Source organism: Schistocerca americana, chromosome 11 (genome assembly GCF_021461395.2).
Source record: "Schistocerca americana isolate TAMUIC-IGC-003095 chromosome 11, iqSchAmer2.1, whole genome shotgun sequence".
Classification (NCBI taxonomy): Eukaryota; Metazoa; Arthropoda; class Insecta; order Orthoptera; family Acrididae; genus Schistocerca; species Schistocerca americana.
The window spans coordinates 149,549,803-149,564,072 of record NC_060129.1 but is presented as its reverse complement, the minus strand read 5'-3'; the positions used below and the strand labels follow the sequence as shown (position 1 = coordinate 149,564,072).

The 14,270-nt window shown below is 40.2% G+C and overlaps 1 protein-coding gene across 2 annotated transcripts in view; it reads right to left on the bottom strand.

Moving 5' to 3' along the window:
• The window catches only part of LOC124553665 (zinc finger protein 2 homolog), a 268,284-nt gene extending 261,812 nt beyond the window's left edge, over positions 1 to 6,472 (bottom strand). For both annotated transcript variants that reach the window (XM_047127547.1, XM_047127548.1), the window contains exon 1: positions 6,332 to 6,472. In XM_047127547.1, the coding sequence (XP_046983503.1) occupies positions 6,332 to 6,388 (57 nt within the window). In that variant the 5' untranslated portion in view covers positions 6,389 to 6,472. The remainder of the gene's footprint in view (positions 1 to 6,331) is intronic.
• Positions 6,473 to 14,270: the final 7,798 nt, after the last annotated feature.

Here is a 14,270-nt window from a genome sequence, read left to right as displayed (position 1 = left end):
TGTGTGTGTGTGTGGGCGCGCGCGCGGGTGTATACCTGTCCTTTTTTCCCCCTAAGGTAAGTCTTTCCACTCCCGGGATTGGAATGACTCCTTACTCTCTCCCTTAAAACCCACATCCTTTCGTCTTTCCCTCTCCTTCCCTCTTTCCTGATGAAGCAACCGTTGGTTGTGAAAGCTTGAATTTTGTGTGTATGTTTGTGTTTGTTTGTGTGTCTATCAACATGCCAGCACTTTCGTTTGGTAAGTAACATCGTCTTTGTTTTTAGATACATTTTTCCCATGTGGAATGTTTCCCTCTATTATATTCATATCATTTATTTAATTAGTAATATATATTCTACCCCCCCCCCCCCCCCCTTGAACCATGGACCTTGCCTTTGGTTGGGATGCTTGCGTGCCTCAGCAATACAGATAGCCGTACCGTAGGTGCAACTATAACGGAGGGGTATCTGTTGAGAGGCCAGACAAACGTGTGGTTTCTGAAGAGAGGCAGCAGTTTTTTCAGTAGTTGCAGGGGCAACAGTCTGGATGATTGACTGATCTGGCCTTGTAGCATTAACCAAAATGGCCTTGCTGTGCTGGTACAGCGAACGGCTGAAAGCAAGGGGAAACTACAACTGTTATTTTTCCCCAGGGCATGCAGCTTTACTGTATGGTTAAATGATGATGGCGTCCTCTTGGGTAAAATATTCCAGAGGTAAAATAGTCCCCTCATTCGGATCTCCGAGCGGGGACTACTCAGGAGGACGTTGTTATCAGGCGAAAGAAAACTGGCGTTCTACGGATCAGAGACCTCTGGAGAAAAGAGAACCACTTGTATGAATATCAAGAGCTCAGATGGAAACCCAGTTCCAAGCAAAGAAGGAAAAGCAGAAAGGTGGAAGGAGTATATAGAGGGTCTATACAAGGGCGATGTACTAGAGGACAATATTATGGAAATGGAAGGGGATGTAGATCAAGATGAAATGGGAGATACGATACTGCGTGAAGAGTTTGACAGAGCACTGAAAGACCTGAGTCGAAACAAGGCCCCGGGAGTAGACAACATTCCATTAGAACTACTGATGGCCTTGGGAGAGCCAGTCATGACAAAACTCTACCATATGGTGAGCACGATGTATGAGACAGGCGAAATACCCTCAGACTTCAAGAAGAATATAATAATTCCAATCCCAAAGAAAGCACGTGTTGACAGATGTGAAAATTACCAAACAATCAGTTTAATAAGCCACAGCTGCAAAATACTAACGCAAATTCTCTACAGACGAATGGAAAAACTAGTAGAAGCCGACCTTGGGGAAGATCAGTTTGCATTCTGTAGAAATGTTGGAACACGTGAGGCAAAACTGACCCTACAACTTATCTTAGAATAAAGATTAAGGAAAGGTAAACCTACGTTTCTAGCATTTGTAGACTTAGAGAAAGATTTGACAATGTTGACTGGAATACTCTCTTTCAAATTCTGAAGGTGTAAGGGGTAAAATACAGGGAGCGAAAAGCTATTTACAATTTGTACAGAAACCTAATGGCAGTTATAAGAGTCGAGGGGCATGAAAGGGAAGCAGTGGTTGGGAAGGAAGTGAGACAAGGCTGTAGCCTATCCCCGATGTTATGCAATCTGTATACTGAGCAAGCAGTAAAGGAAACAAAAGAAAAATTCAGAGTAGGAATTAAAATCCATGGAGAAGAAATAAAAACTTTGAGGTTCGCTGATGACATTGTAATTCTGTCAGAGACAGCAAAGGACTTGGAAGAGCAGTTGAGCGGAATGGACAATGTCTTGAAAGGAGGGTATAAGATGAACATCAACAAAAGCAAAACGAGGATAATGTAATGTAGTTGAACTAAATCATGTGATGCTACAGGAATTAGATTAGAAAATGAGACACTTAAAGTAGTAAATGTATTTGCTATTTGGGGAGCTAAATAACTGATGATGGTCAAAGTAGAGAGGATATAAAATGTAGACTGGCAATGGCAAGGAAAGCATTTCTGAAGAAGAGAAATTTGTTAACATTGAGTATAGATTTACGTGTCAGGAAGTCGTTTCTGAAAGTATTTGTGTGGAATGTAGCCATGTATCGAAGTGAAATGTGGATGACAAATAGTTTAGACAAGAAGAGAATAGAAGATTTCGAAATGTGGTGCTACAGTAGAATGCTGAAGATTAGATGGGTAGATCACGTAACTAATGATGAGGTATTGAATAGAATTGGAGAGAAGAGAAATTTGTGGCACAACTTGACTAGAAGAAGGGATCGGTTGGTAGGACATGTTCTGAGGCATCAAGGGATCACCAATTTATTATTGGAGGGCAGCGTGAAGGGTAAAAATCATAGAGGGAGACCAAAAGATGAATACACTAAACAGATTCAGAAGGATGTAGGTTGTAGTAGGTACTGGGAGATGAAGAATCTTGTACAGGATAGAGTAGCATGGAGAGCTGCATCAAACCAGTCTCTGTACTGAAGACCACAACATAACATATATTCTAGAAACATTTAGTTCAAGAAATTTGTTAATAATTGTAAATCCTGAAAGGAAACATTACCAGAATAATGTAACATAACTTCCACTGTTAAAATTCAATTAATCAACTCACAAAATTAGTAAATTAAAATAAACTGTAGAATTTTTAATGCCACTACAGTTTCTTGCAGAAATTTTTAAAGATACACAGTCAAGTAATCTTGACTGATAACAGCCACTACAGTTACATATTTTCTGATAAATGGAGAGCACAATCAGGTTCCAGGACAGCAGTTCCATCTTCAAGGGATTCATACAGTGATTCTTTGGTACATAGCATGTCAGCAGAACATCCAGCTGATATACTCCTAGGCCGCACAGAAAATGTCTCGAAGAACAGTGCAATGGACCCGACGTAAGGATACCAGTAACAACTCCCACATAAATGGTTCAAATGGCTCTGAGCACTATGGAACTCAACTGCTGTGGTCATAAGTAACTCCCACATAACTGACATTCATCCGCAGTACTGTATGCACACCCATCAACTACCACTGTATGTGAACACTGGTGGTTGCTGCGGTACTTGATGGACATGTATGCAGCACTGTGTGTGAATGTCCAGTTATCTCACTTCACTGAAATTCAACAAATTTATTTTGAACAAATGGTTGCTGATTTTTTTTCAATAAATATAATTATGGGTTATTTAGTTTCTTTACCAGAAATATCTCAGTTTCCGAAAATATTATTCGCAACAGTGAAAAAGTTTGCAATACACAATCACCAAAATGTAACAAGACAAAGGAATCCAGTTATTGATGGGAGCTTAGATACAGATGTAAAACTACTATGAGGTGGTTACAGTCACTGCTAGAACTGCTGAGTATAGCATCGATATGCTCCTTTTCCATTGCATTTACTGAACCCGTACATAAGGTGCATATAGGTCAACTCCTCATCAATCATTTCCATGCTACTGTGTATCAGTGTTAACCAAAAAGTATCACTGACACAAAAACAAACCCGAGACAGAACCGAGAAGTACTGAATGCAATCTCGAAAACTAAAATTAAAGTAGCTATTACTTCTGTCAACAGCAAGTACTGTAAGTGAATGCAACAAGTCTGTTTCCAAACAAGACACACCGTGTATTTAAGGTGTAAAAAATCAAACAAACTGTAATTACTCTGTAATGAGTTACCAGAGGCCACAGGTCTCTTATACTATTATACCAAAATACTCAAAAGGTGTAGTTCAGGTTCTCTCTCTCTCTCTCTCTCTCTCTCTCTCTCTCTCTCTCTCTCTCTCTCTCCCCCCCCCCCCCCCTCCCCTCCCTCTCTCCCATCACCCACCACCCAAATCTATGCTCTGTGCTCTGCAAACCATCATGAAGTGCATTGCAGAGGGTACACCCCATTGTACCAATTATTAGGAGGAGGAGGAAGAGATTAGTGTTTAACGTCCCGTCGACAATGAGGTCACTAGAGACGGAGAGCAAGCTCGGGTTAGAGAAGGATGGGGAAGGAAATCGGCCGTGCCCTTTCAAAGGAACCATCCCGGCATTTGCCTGAAGAGTTATTAGGGTTTCTTCTTATTCCATCCATATATGTAGCACAGGAAGCATGATTGTTTGAATGCCTCTGTGTGTGCAGTAATCATTCTAATCTTATCATCACAATCGATGTGTGAACGATATGTAGGAGGTTGTAGTATATCCCTAGAGTAAACATTTAAAGGCAGTTCTTGAAACTTTGTTAATATAATTTCCCGGGATAGTTTATGTCTATCTTCAAGAGTCTTCCAGTTAAGTTCCTTCAGTATCTCTATGACACTCTCCCACTAAGCAAACAAACCTGTGGCCATTCATGCTGCCCTTCTCTGTGTATGTTCAATATGCCCTGTTAATCCTATCAGTTGTGGGTCCCACACACTTGAGCAATAGTCTAAAATCAGTCATACGAGTGATTTGTAAGCAATCTCCTTTGTAGAGAGATTGGTTTATTGATAGAATACTGGGGAAGTGCAGAGTCAACCACCTGCATTACCCACAACTCTGCCTATGTGACCATTCTTCCATTTCACATCCCTACAAACTGTTGCACCCAAGTAATTGTTGGCCGATTCCAACTGTGACTTACTGATATCATAGTTACATGATACTATATTTTTTCGCTTAGTGAAGTACTCTATTTTTTTATTTTTGAACATTTAAAGCAGGTTGTCAGTCACAGCACCACTTTGAAATCTTTTCCAGATCGGACTGAATTTTGACACAGCTTCTTTCAGACAGTACTTCCTCACAGATAACTGCATAACCTGCAGTCTGAGATTACTATTAATATTGTCTGCAAGGTCACTGACATACAAAATGGACAGCAAGGGTCCCAACACACTTTCCTGGGCACACCCAAACTTACGTCACACACACACACACACACACACACACACACACAAGATGGAGGATAGGTGGTCAAAGAGCTGCCTACAAACTTCTCTGCAACACCACTCTTTCTTCCTCAGCCATCAGTTTCCCCAGAATATAATGCTATAAATGTTGGTGGATGAAAATAGAAAAAGTAAAACAAATTTTGGACATTTTTCAGTTCAAAAATCTAGTATTACCCATAATGCAAAAACTGCGAAACTTAGACATTTAAGACCAGTAACATGTGATTCCCAGTTCAGGTTCTTATCAATATAAACATCTGTTTTATTTATTGATTGATCCTCATACATTATTTCTAATGGTGTCATCAGGACTTGTGCAGTACTGAAGAGCATGTATTGTCTTTATTCCAAATTCAGTGACAGTCCAGTTGAAGAGAACCAATGTTTAATTTCCAAAAAATATTGTTAATTTTTCAAGTGTGGAACTTACTCCATTAGATTTCACTATAGTGGTCGTATCATCAGCAAACAGAACTATTTCTGCTTCTTCGATATATGATACAATATCATTTACATATAACAAGGCCAAGGACTGACCCAACATCGATCCCCGTATGGGGAAAAGTTAGTAACGATTTGTCGAAATTACTAACTATTTGTGCTTGTGGATTTTCAGAAAATCATTTAGGACCTAAACAACTGTGCTTCAAGAACTCAAAAACTTCAAGTGCAACTCGAAAAAAAAGTCTATTGCATTCACATTGCTGGTAGTAATTGTTCAATCAGTATTAAGCACGAGTTCATGGAATTCCCTTTCTCTCATTGTATGTATAAAATGAAGTTCCTGATAAGCAGTGTTTTTTGTTTTTAATGTTACTAAAAGATTTAAGTGCTGATACAAAATACAGAATGTCCAGTATTTGAATGGGGAATCATTCAATCACACAATGTCATTAAATCCAATATCCAGTGTGCTACTGACCCCTGCACTACCTTAAGTGTGCAACAAATTCTAAATGCAAGCAAACGTCACAACTTCCAATCGTTATTTGATATTCATTTTCCTAATGACTAATAGTATCTGAAATTTTAATGACATTTTTTCATCATCCTGATTTATCGCAAGACGTGGCTGAAATCAAACTTATTTCTTAGCAGTTTTGGATGCACAAATGTTTAAACATAAGTTAGTTTAAGATAATTTACTAGGCGTCTGAGTCACTGTACCACTATGGTGCGACAAAGGAACTCTGGAATTAACGTAGAAAATACTAAAAAACAATTCGACTTCGACTGCAAACTATCGAATTCTTGACCTAATTTATTTGATGCATCCAATCCGCCAGAAAAGAGGTACTGTAAATCAACGGCTAAATGAGGTTAGCACGAAAATTCATTTGACGCTTGGTTGTTTACAAGCCTATTTAAAAGTTACGCCCACATACTGTGGGCAAATGAAAGTAAGATTTACCTCTTCAGCATTAGGTGACAAAATTTCTGTCTTGACGTAAACGGGGTCGAAAGTCATAATGTGTCTTAAAACTTTTCAACGAATGTATTAACTTCAACAAATCTTCCGATTAAACGCTCTGTCCAGATGACACACCACGTACAAAACACTACAAAAAATAAAAAACAAACGAATGCAGAGTCTTCCAATGCCAACGTGACACAAGTAAACCATTCTTGAAGTAACCGCAAACAGAATCAGATTTGAAGTGTGTGGAAACCAGTTCCAGATACAGGACTATAAATTTCAGTTCCGTGAATTTATTTCAGTTTGTACAACGAATGCATTCCCTCAAAGGCACATTATAGGCTTTTTTCATGCCACGGCCTTCTTCAACTATTGCAGGTGTCCGTGGATATTTAAGTTGTATGACGTTAAAAAGCAGGCAATGTCATTGGCGTTACAGGATTTTTTTTTTTTTTAAGTAAAGCAACAGGGCAGTTATGTGACTGGTCATTAATCTAAGGCAGATAGATCTATCACAAAAACTTGTACTGAAGAAATGTATGTCTAAAGGCGAGCAGACTAAGCTTTAAGACTCTGGCACTGTTATTATACAGGGTGGTCCCGAATTCATGGTACAAACTTTAATGGTAGGTACAGGACATTGTAACAAGGATTTATTGTATAGGAATGTATAGTCGCAGGTGACGCGGTGAGGCGTAAACAGGGGAAAGAGAAATGGAGTGATCGGTTGGTGTCACTGCCGGTAGAGGGCAGTAGATGAACATGATGTATCGCAGTAGCGACAAGCGCCATTCACAATTGTGCTGCCGTAGACGATGGGTGACTTTACGTATGCAGAAAAAGCAGACATGCATTACATGTACGGCCGTGCAAATGGTAACGCCAGAGCTGCGTTACGAATGTATCGCGCGGAGTATCCTAATCGACGAATGCCGGATCATAGAATTTTTCAACGGTTACATCGTCAACTTTGTGAAACAGGTACGTTCGACGTCAACAGACATGACGCTGGTCGATTAAGAGCTGTACGCACTCCAAGACTGGAAGAACGCATCTTGAACATAGTGGCTGATAGACCCGAGTCAAGCACAAGAACTGTTGCGCGTGACGTACATGTGAGTCATCAGACTGTATGCAGAGTGTTAAATGAAAATCGCTTACACCCCGTCCATTTTCAAAAAGTACAAGCATTGAATCCGGCAGATTATCCTCTTCGCGTGAACTTCTGCCAGTGGTTGTTGCAGCAATGTGCGTTGCAGCCGGATTTCGTAGGTCATGTGCTATTTACAGATGAAGCGACATTTTCACGCGAGGGTGTCTTTAATGCGCACAATTCCCATGTGTGGGCAACAGATAATCCACATGCAACGCGTCCACATGCGTATCAACAACGTTTCGGTATTAATGTGTGGGCTGGTATTGTGAACGACTTTTTGATTGGGCCATACTTACTACCCACGCGACTCTGTGGCGAAAGCTATCTTATTTTTCTGCAAGAAGTGTTACCAGAACTGCTGCAAGATGTTCCGCTCGCCATTCGTAACCGCATGTGGTTTCAGCACGATGGAGCGCCAGCACACTTCAGCACTGCTGTACGGAATTACCTGAATGCCACGTTTGGTGCTAGATGGATTGGGCGTGGTGGACCAGTCCCTTGGCCACCCCGATCTCCTGATTTCTCTTGCCTCGATTACTTTTTATGGGGACATCTTAAGAGTCTTGTTTATGAGATTCCAGTTGACTCAGATGAGGATCTCGTTGCTCGCATATCTGTAGCTGCTGCAGGTGTGCGTGAAATACCAGGCATCTTTGAACGTGTACGCCAATCGCTGCACCGACGCTGTCAAGCATGTATCGCTCATGGTGGACGCAATTTTGAACACTTACTGTAAACATGACGCTTGTCAACAACGATTTCAATAAAATCTTTCGTTTTCCTTTCGGCCGTTATTTCCCCTGTTTACGCCTCACCGCGTCACCTGGGACTATACATTCCTATACAATATATCCTTGTTACAATGTCCTGCACCTACCATTAAAGTTTGTACCATGAATTCGGGACCACCCTGTATTACATATGAATGGTTAACCGGAAGCACGGAAAAAGTTCTTGGGAATAACAAAGAGTTATACACTTTATCTTAATGAATTGCTACTGTCTCAATGAAATATTGTTACGTTTTGATCTATGGCACTGATATTAAATTCATCCAAAACATATAGTATCCAATGTGCAACTTGCCGTAAGCTTGTAGTTCGTTATGAATAACCGAACAACGCGAATGTTTTACCAAAAATTCTCCAAGGTGGTGCCATTCCCAATCATCGCGAATACGTGGGAAAGCGTTTACTAATTCAAATGAACCCCTTCGCAATTCTCACCCTTGGCCGACACTTGTGAAGGCATTTCCACGCTTGAAGTTTATGCACCATCACTGCATCTGGGATAGGAGTAACTATCATTAGCTGGTCGAGAAGTGAGCTAATTGCCTTTCACGGAAGTGTGTTATTCAGTTAGTACCCTTTAAGTTCCTTACTTAGCCATGGGTGAAATACAAGTTTCATTACTATTATTTATCTGGTCCAGTAAATCACGCTACATTAATATTGGACAAAAGTTCATGTATAGAAGTCCTCATCAGTATGTTGGTGTTATGTGTAAATTTTATACATGTCCTGAATGGGGTTGCTGTGTCTAAATCATTAATATAGCAGGAACAAGATTGGACCTAGAACAGAACGTTCAGGCAGACAATATTTTTAACATTTTGTTTCTCTGATTGGTGTGGATAACTACACTCATGGTAAAAACTTATTGACAACAGCAGATATAAATCTGATAAGTGCTCTGGTTTAGCAGACACATAGATGGTAGAGGCCAATAAGGTTTTAGACATCATTCAAGAACTTGATCTGTTAGCCGTGAACCATCAGTGACAGAGCTGGCACAGCTATAACATAGACATTAAGTTGTAAGTAATATTTTCAAGTGGTCAGTCCAGTCTGGGTTGATCAGCAGTGATCACAACTTACTTACATTCACAGTAAACAATATAAATAACACTGGTCGAAACCTAATTTTCGCAGAAAATGTATGAGGCAAGCTGGAAGAAGTTATCAGAGGTCCTCTCCACAGCCATTGAGGCAGCTTGACTGGCACATTACAGAAATCATAAGACCCAATACCAAGAATTGTTTAATCAACACAAACAGATGCAATGCGAAAGCTACCTGAGAAACCACCTGAAGACCAATTTTCCAAATCAAAGATGAAAATGGCTCGATGACCTATGGACGGAGACAGTCAGCAGAATATCTGCTTGGCAAACTCCTCCCAATTAACAATCAAGAAGATAACAAAATCAACAGGCAACACAGATGTGCACTAAGTAATAAATACAATAATTCTTTAATAACCATATAGTTTGCTGAACTGAAGAAGAAATAGCCCAAGCCATAATGAAATTGAAAAACAGAAAAGCTCCAGGACCAGATAATAATCATGTCAAAGTTCTGAAACAAATAAAAGTACAAATTGTTCCATTCCTGACCAGACCACTAAATGAGTCCTTAACTCTGGATCAAGTCCCTGCTAGCTGGAAATTAGCAAAAGCTGTTACAATAAAAAAGTCCAAGGCTAAAAATCTGGCTAATCATAAAAGCTATAGAGCAATATGTTTGACTAACACACTTGCAAAGGTTCTGGAAAGGCTCCTCTGTGACACATTACCCCTAGGTGGAGAGCTTGACAGACTTAATCATTGCCAATCTGGTTTAAGAAAATGGAAATGGATTGAAGATCCACGTAATATAGTAATCGAAATAATAGACACATGTAACAAAAAATATGCAGTAGCAATATTAATTGAAATCGCAGGAGCATTTCATGCTTGATGATGGCCTGCTATTTTTGCCCGGATGGGTTCTCCAGTGTCTAAATCACAGCTTCATAGATTATTACAGGGGTAAAGTTGTGGACTGGTCAGCCAGGACACAAACTAATAAAAAGGACTACCAAAGGGTGCCCACAGGGCTCAATTTGTGGGCCAGTATTTTGGGGCCTGGTAACTGAACCACTCTTGTGGAAGATGACCAAGTGGATTGGGTGGTGGCATATGCTGCTGGCGTCTTGGCTGTGGTGTGAGAAGTGAGAGCTCAGCTGGAGGAGGTGGCTAATGGGGTCCTCTCCCAGATGCAGTGATGGTGCGTAAACAACAGACTTGCAATAGCCCCACAGAAAACCATATACATTCTCCTTAAAGATCAAGTTTCATTATGTAGAAATTCTACAGTTAAATTAGAAAGCATCTCTATGATCAGACAGCCATGAAATACCCTGGATTTCAACTGGACGCAAAGTGTAGCTTCACACAACAGGTTCAGTCAGTCATAAACAAAGCAAGAACATTATGCAAAAAATTGCCCATGCCTCAACAGCAAATTACAAGCTACTCCTGCAAGCAGTGATAACCTGTCGTGATGCAGTTTTCACATCAGTCACAAGCTATGAAGCAAATGTTTCGATGCACGTGGAACAGTCAAATACTGTGATGTGCTTAGAGGAGTGCGCTCCTCAGACTCACAGGGCCTTTAGCACTAGGCCAAATGATGCTTTACTGGTGATCCTCAGAATCTACTCAGTAGACATCATGGTACGATGTGGTGCAGCCTCCTACTGGTTACATAAAGGGGACTCAATGAAAGCCCGTGAAATTTTAGACTAAAGAGTAACAGCCAAGCTCCAAATACTGAACTGGAAAGTGGGCACATAGCAGAATTACTGGGATAAAACTGGAACAAGCCAAAGAGTCTACCAACTATTCCCCGAGCTGCTCATGAACTTAGTTGTAAATACTCCACTTCAGTTCAAAAGGAACGGTGGTATACATAATTACAACACCAGAAAGAAAAATGTTATTCATTACTACACATTATGGTTGTCTTTAGCACAGAAAAGGGTGCACAATGCTGAAACAAAAATTTTTGATCACTTATATTGTTTCTTTGTTAAGTTTGTATAGGTGTCGCAGTTAAGGATACCGTGGTCGGGAGTCTTTACTAGGACGACCTTCATTGTGGTAATGTTGTAAAAGAGAAAACCTCTAGTTGCACTTAATTAATTGTTTACATAAAATGAATTACACTTCTTGACAACCCAGTAACTGTTTACTTTGCTTGTTTTGGTGGCACCTGACTGCCGCACCATGTCGTCGTACACATCCAATGTTTATGTTGTTCTGGTTCGTCCGTTTCTCAGAGCGTTGCGTTGATGTTGGTAATACACAAGCAAGGTTGTGTACTGTCAGTTGACAATGTAAACAGATATGTACCCACTATCAATACTATAAACATATGTATTTTAGGAATACAAAAATAAAGAATGTGATACAACATTTCATTAGACTGTTTAGTGAAGCACACCAGGCTGTGCTTTCTGCATAATTTTGGCAGATTATACCATTTACACCCTGTACATACAATGCCTGAAAAAAAAAAATAGTGAAGCACCCAGAAGATATTGGTGAATGTCAATGCTTCACATATGTACAGACTGTTAATGGGTATGTATATCTTAGAGGCATAACTCTCTGTCACAAGTAGAACAGCCACTAGAGTGCATTAGCGTTGTTCGTGTTTAGTGTTGTTACCACACTGGTACCATATGTAATGAGTGTGAACAGGGTCAGATATTGAACAAACACTCGTGAAGGAAATGGAGATACCACATACTCGTGTGAGACAGTGTTATCATCCTTCCACATCTGCACTTGCCATCTGAGGACATTCCACCTTGTCATAGACTACCGCCAGCCAGACCAGGGAATTACTGTCTCGTGGCAACATCCCAACACAAAGTTCAGCGATGAACTGCGGTTCTGCATTATGAAAGATGACCATTGTCAACAAGTATGGCAGCAACTTTGGAAGAGGTCCCATTCTTCGGCATGGCAGTGTTACTACTGCCATCACGGTGTGGGTAACCATCGGCTATGACTTTACGTCACAGCTGGTAGTGATTGAGACAACTCTGATGGCACAACCATACGTCAGGGACGTCCTGCGTCCGTATGTGTTGTCTCGTACATTACAGTAAGTGCCATTTTTCAACAGGATAATGCTCATACATGACACATGTGCCTATGAATTTCGACGGGACAATATTAGATGTGGTACGTATCTCTTTGAATGCCTGGACAAAGTATGTGTGTCTATGAACTTCAGATTTGTCCCCAATAGAATGTGTGTGGGACCAGCTCAGACAAAAACTCCATCCCTGTGCCAGTATCCAGGATGTCAAGGACCAGTTGTGGGCCAGCTTGTCTCAGTAGGAGGTACAAAAGTTTCATAACATCCTTTCCAACTGAAACACTGCATGCTGTATTGTCCAGTGGGGGTGCAGCGTTGTGCTGATAAGTAGATTCATACTTCTACTTTTTTAAATCTCTTGATTTTGTAATCACTGATATATCATACACCTTCTCATACCGTGAAGTTTTATTTCCTCCTCCTCCTTCACCCCCTGCCTCCCAACTCTTCACAGTTTTCATTTTCTTTGTCAGACAGTGTATCTATTTCATTCCTAAGTTCAAGAAATATCTCAAAGACTAAGTTGACTTGGCCAGCATATATCACTGGCAAGGCACATCACCATACCTGCTTTTCAGATCTTCCAAGAAGGCTTTGATCTGACGATGTTTGAGAGCAAGACAGCAGATGAAATTTGTTCTACAAGTCACCACACTTATCACCTCTCTCACATTCACACTATTTACAACCAAATTCTCTTGCTGAAGAAGGCAATGTAATGTAAAAATTTTATTTGAAATGGTTAAAGATCGTAGTGTCTCTTGTAAAAGTAGCAGGAAACCAACATTTCAGCCAACTATGGCCACTGCACCACCTGTAGCCACAAAAGACAGATTACTCCACTGCAGACCCAGATTGTCAATATGCTTGCTTGCCTGCCTCTCTCTCTCTCAATTATTATGTGCTATGGGAATGTAGATTGCCAACTGAGCAGCATCAGAAACATCTGTGCATTCATCCAGTGCCAAGGGAACTGCAGCAGCAATATTATTATTATTATTATTATTATTATTATTATTATTATTATTGCAAGAGCTGTTACATTATATGAAACAGTACTGGATATTCTTAAATTCTGTGACAAACAGTTAAAAGCTAGAGGCACTAGCGACCCTAAATCCTTAGGTCTGTCAGAAGCTATATGTTCAGCTGCAGATACAGCTGTAAACATGTCTTTTTAAATCTTCCTTTAGTACAGCTTCAATGTTTTAGCAGTTTGAAAAGCAACATGATAACTTGCTTGACCTGCAAGTGCATTTGTTGAGTGTTTTTCCAGGAAAAATATACAAGTGCCCATAAAAGAATGCCCCAGTTTCAATGGTATAATATAAACAGTTTAATTTAGATAATTTACAACAAATCATACATCATTTGAAGGTAAAACTAAACTATTTTTTCTTACAAATGTTACAGTACACACCCAACCTAAAATTTAATTCTTCCCTCACTTTGGTTAACAAATCCAGAGGATTGGATGCAATAGCTTCTTCAATTCTGTCTCTTAACTCTGGCAAGTCATTAGGTAGTTGTGTAATGTAAACACAACCTTTCATAATGCCCCAAAGGAAAAAACTCACTGGGATGTCAAGTGAATGTAGAGGGGGGGAAGAAAAAAAAAAAAAAAAAGCTCTGCCGTATTAACCATTGCAACCAATCCAACCGCCAGGAACATCAATATTCAACCACTCTCATACAAAGAGATGCCAAGGTCTCCATCTTGTTGCCAAATAGTTTCTAGGTTCACTTTCTAACTAGGGAAAGAGACATTCTTGCAACATATCCACATAAGCCACCGCTGATATGATAGCTTCAGTAGAGGGGTGGGGGGGGGGGGTGGGGTGGGGGG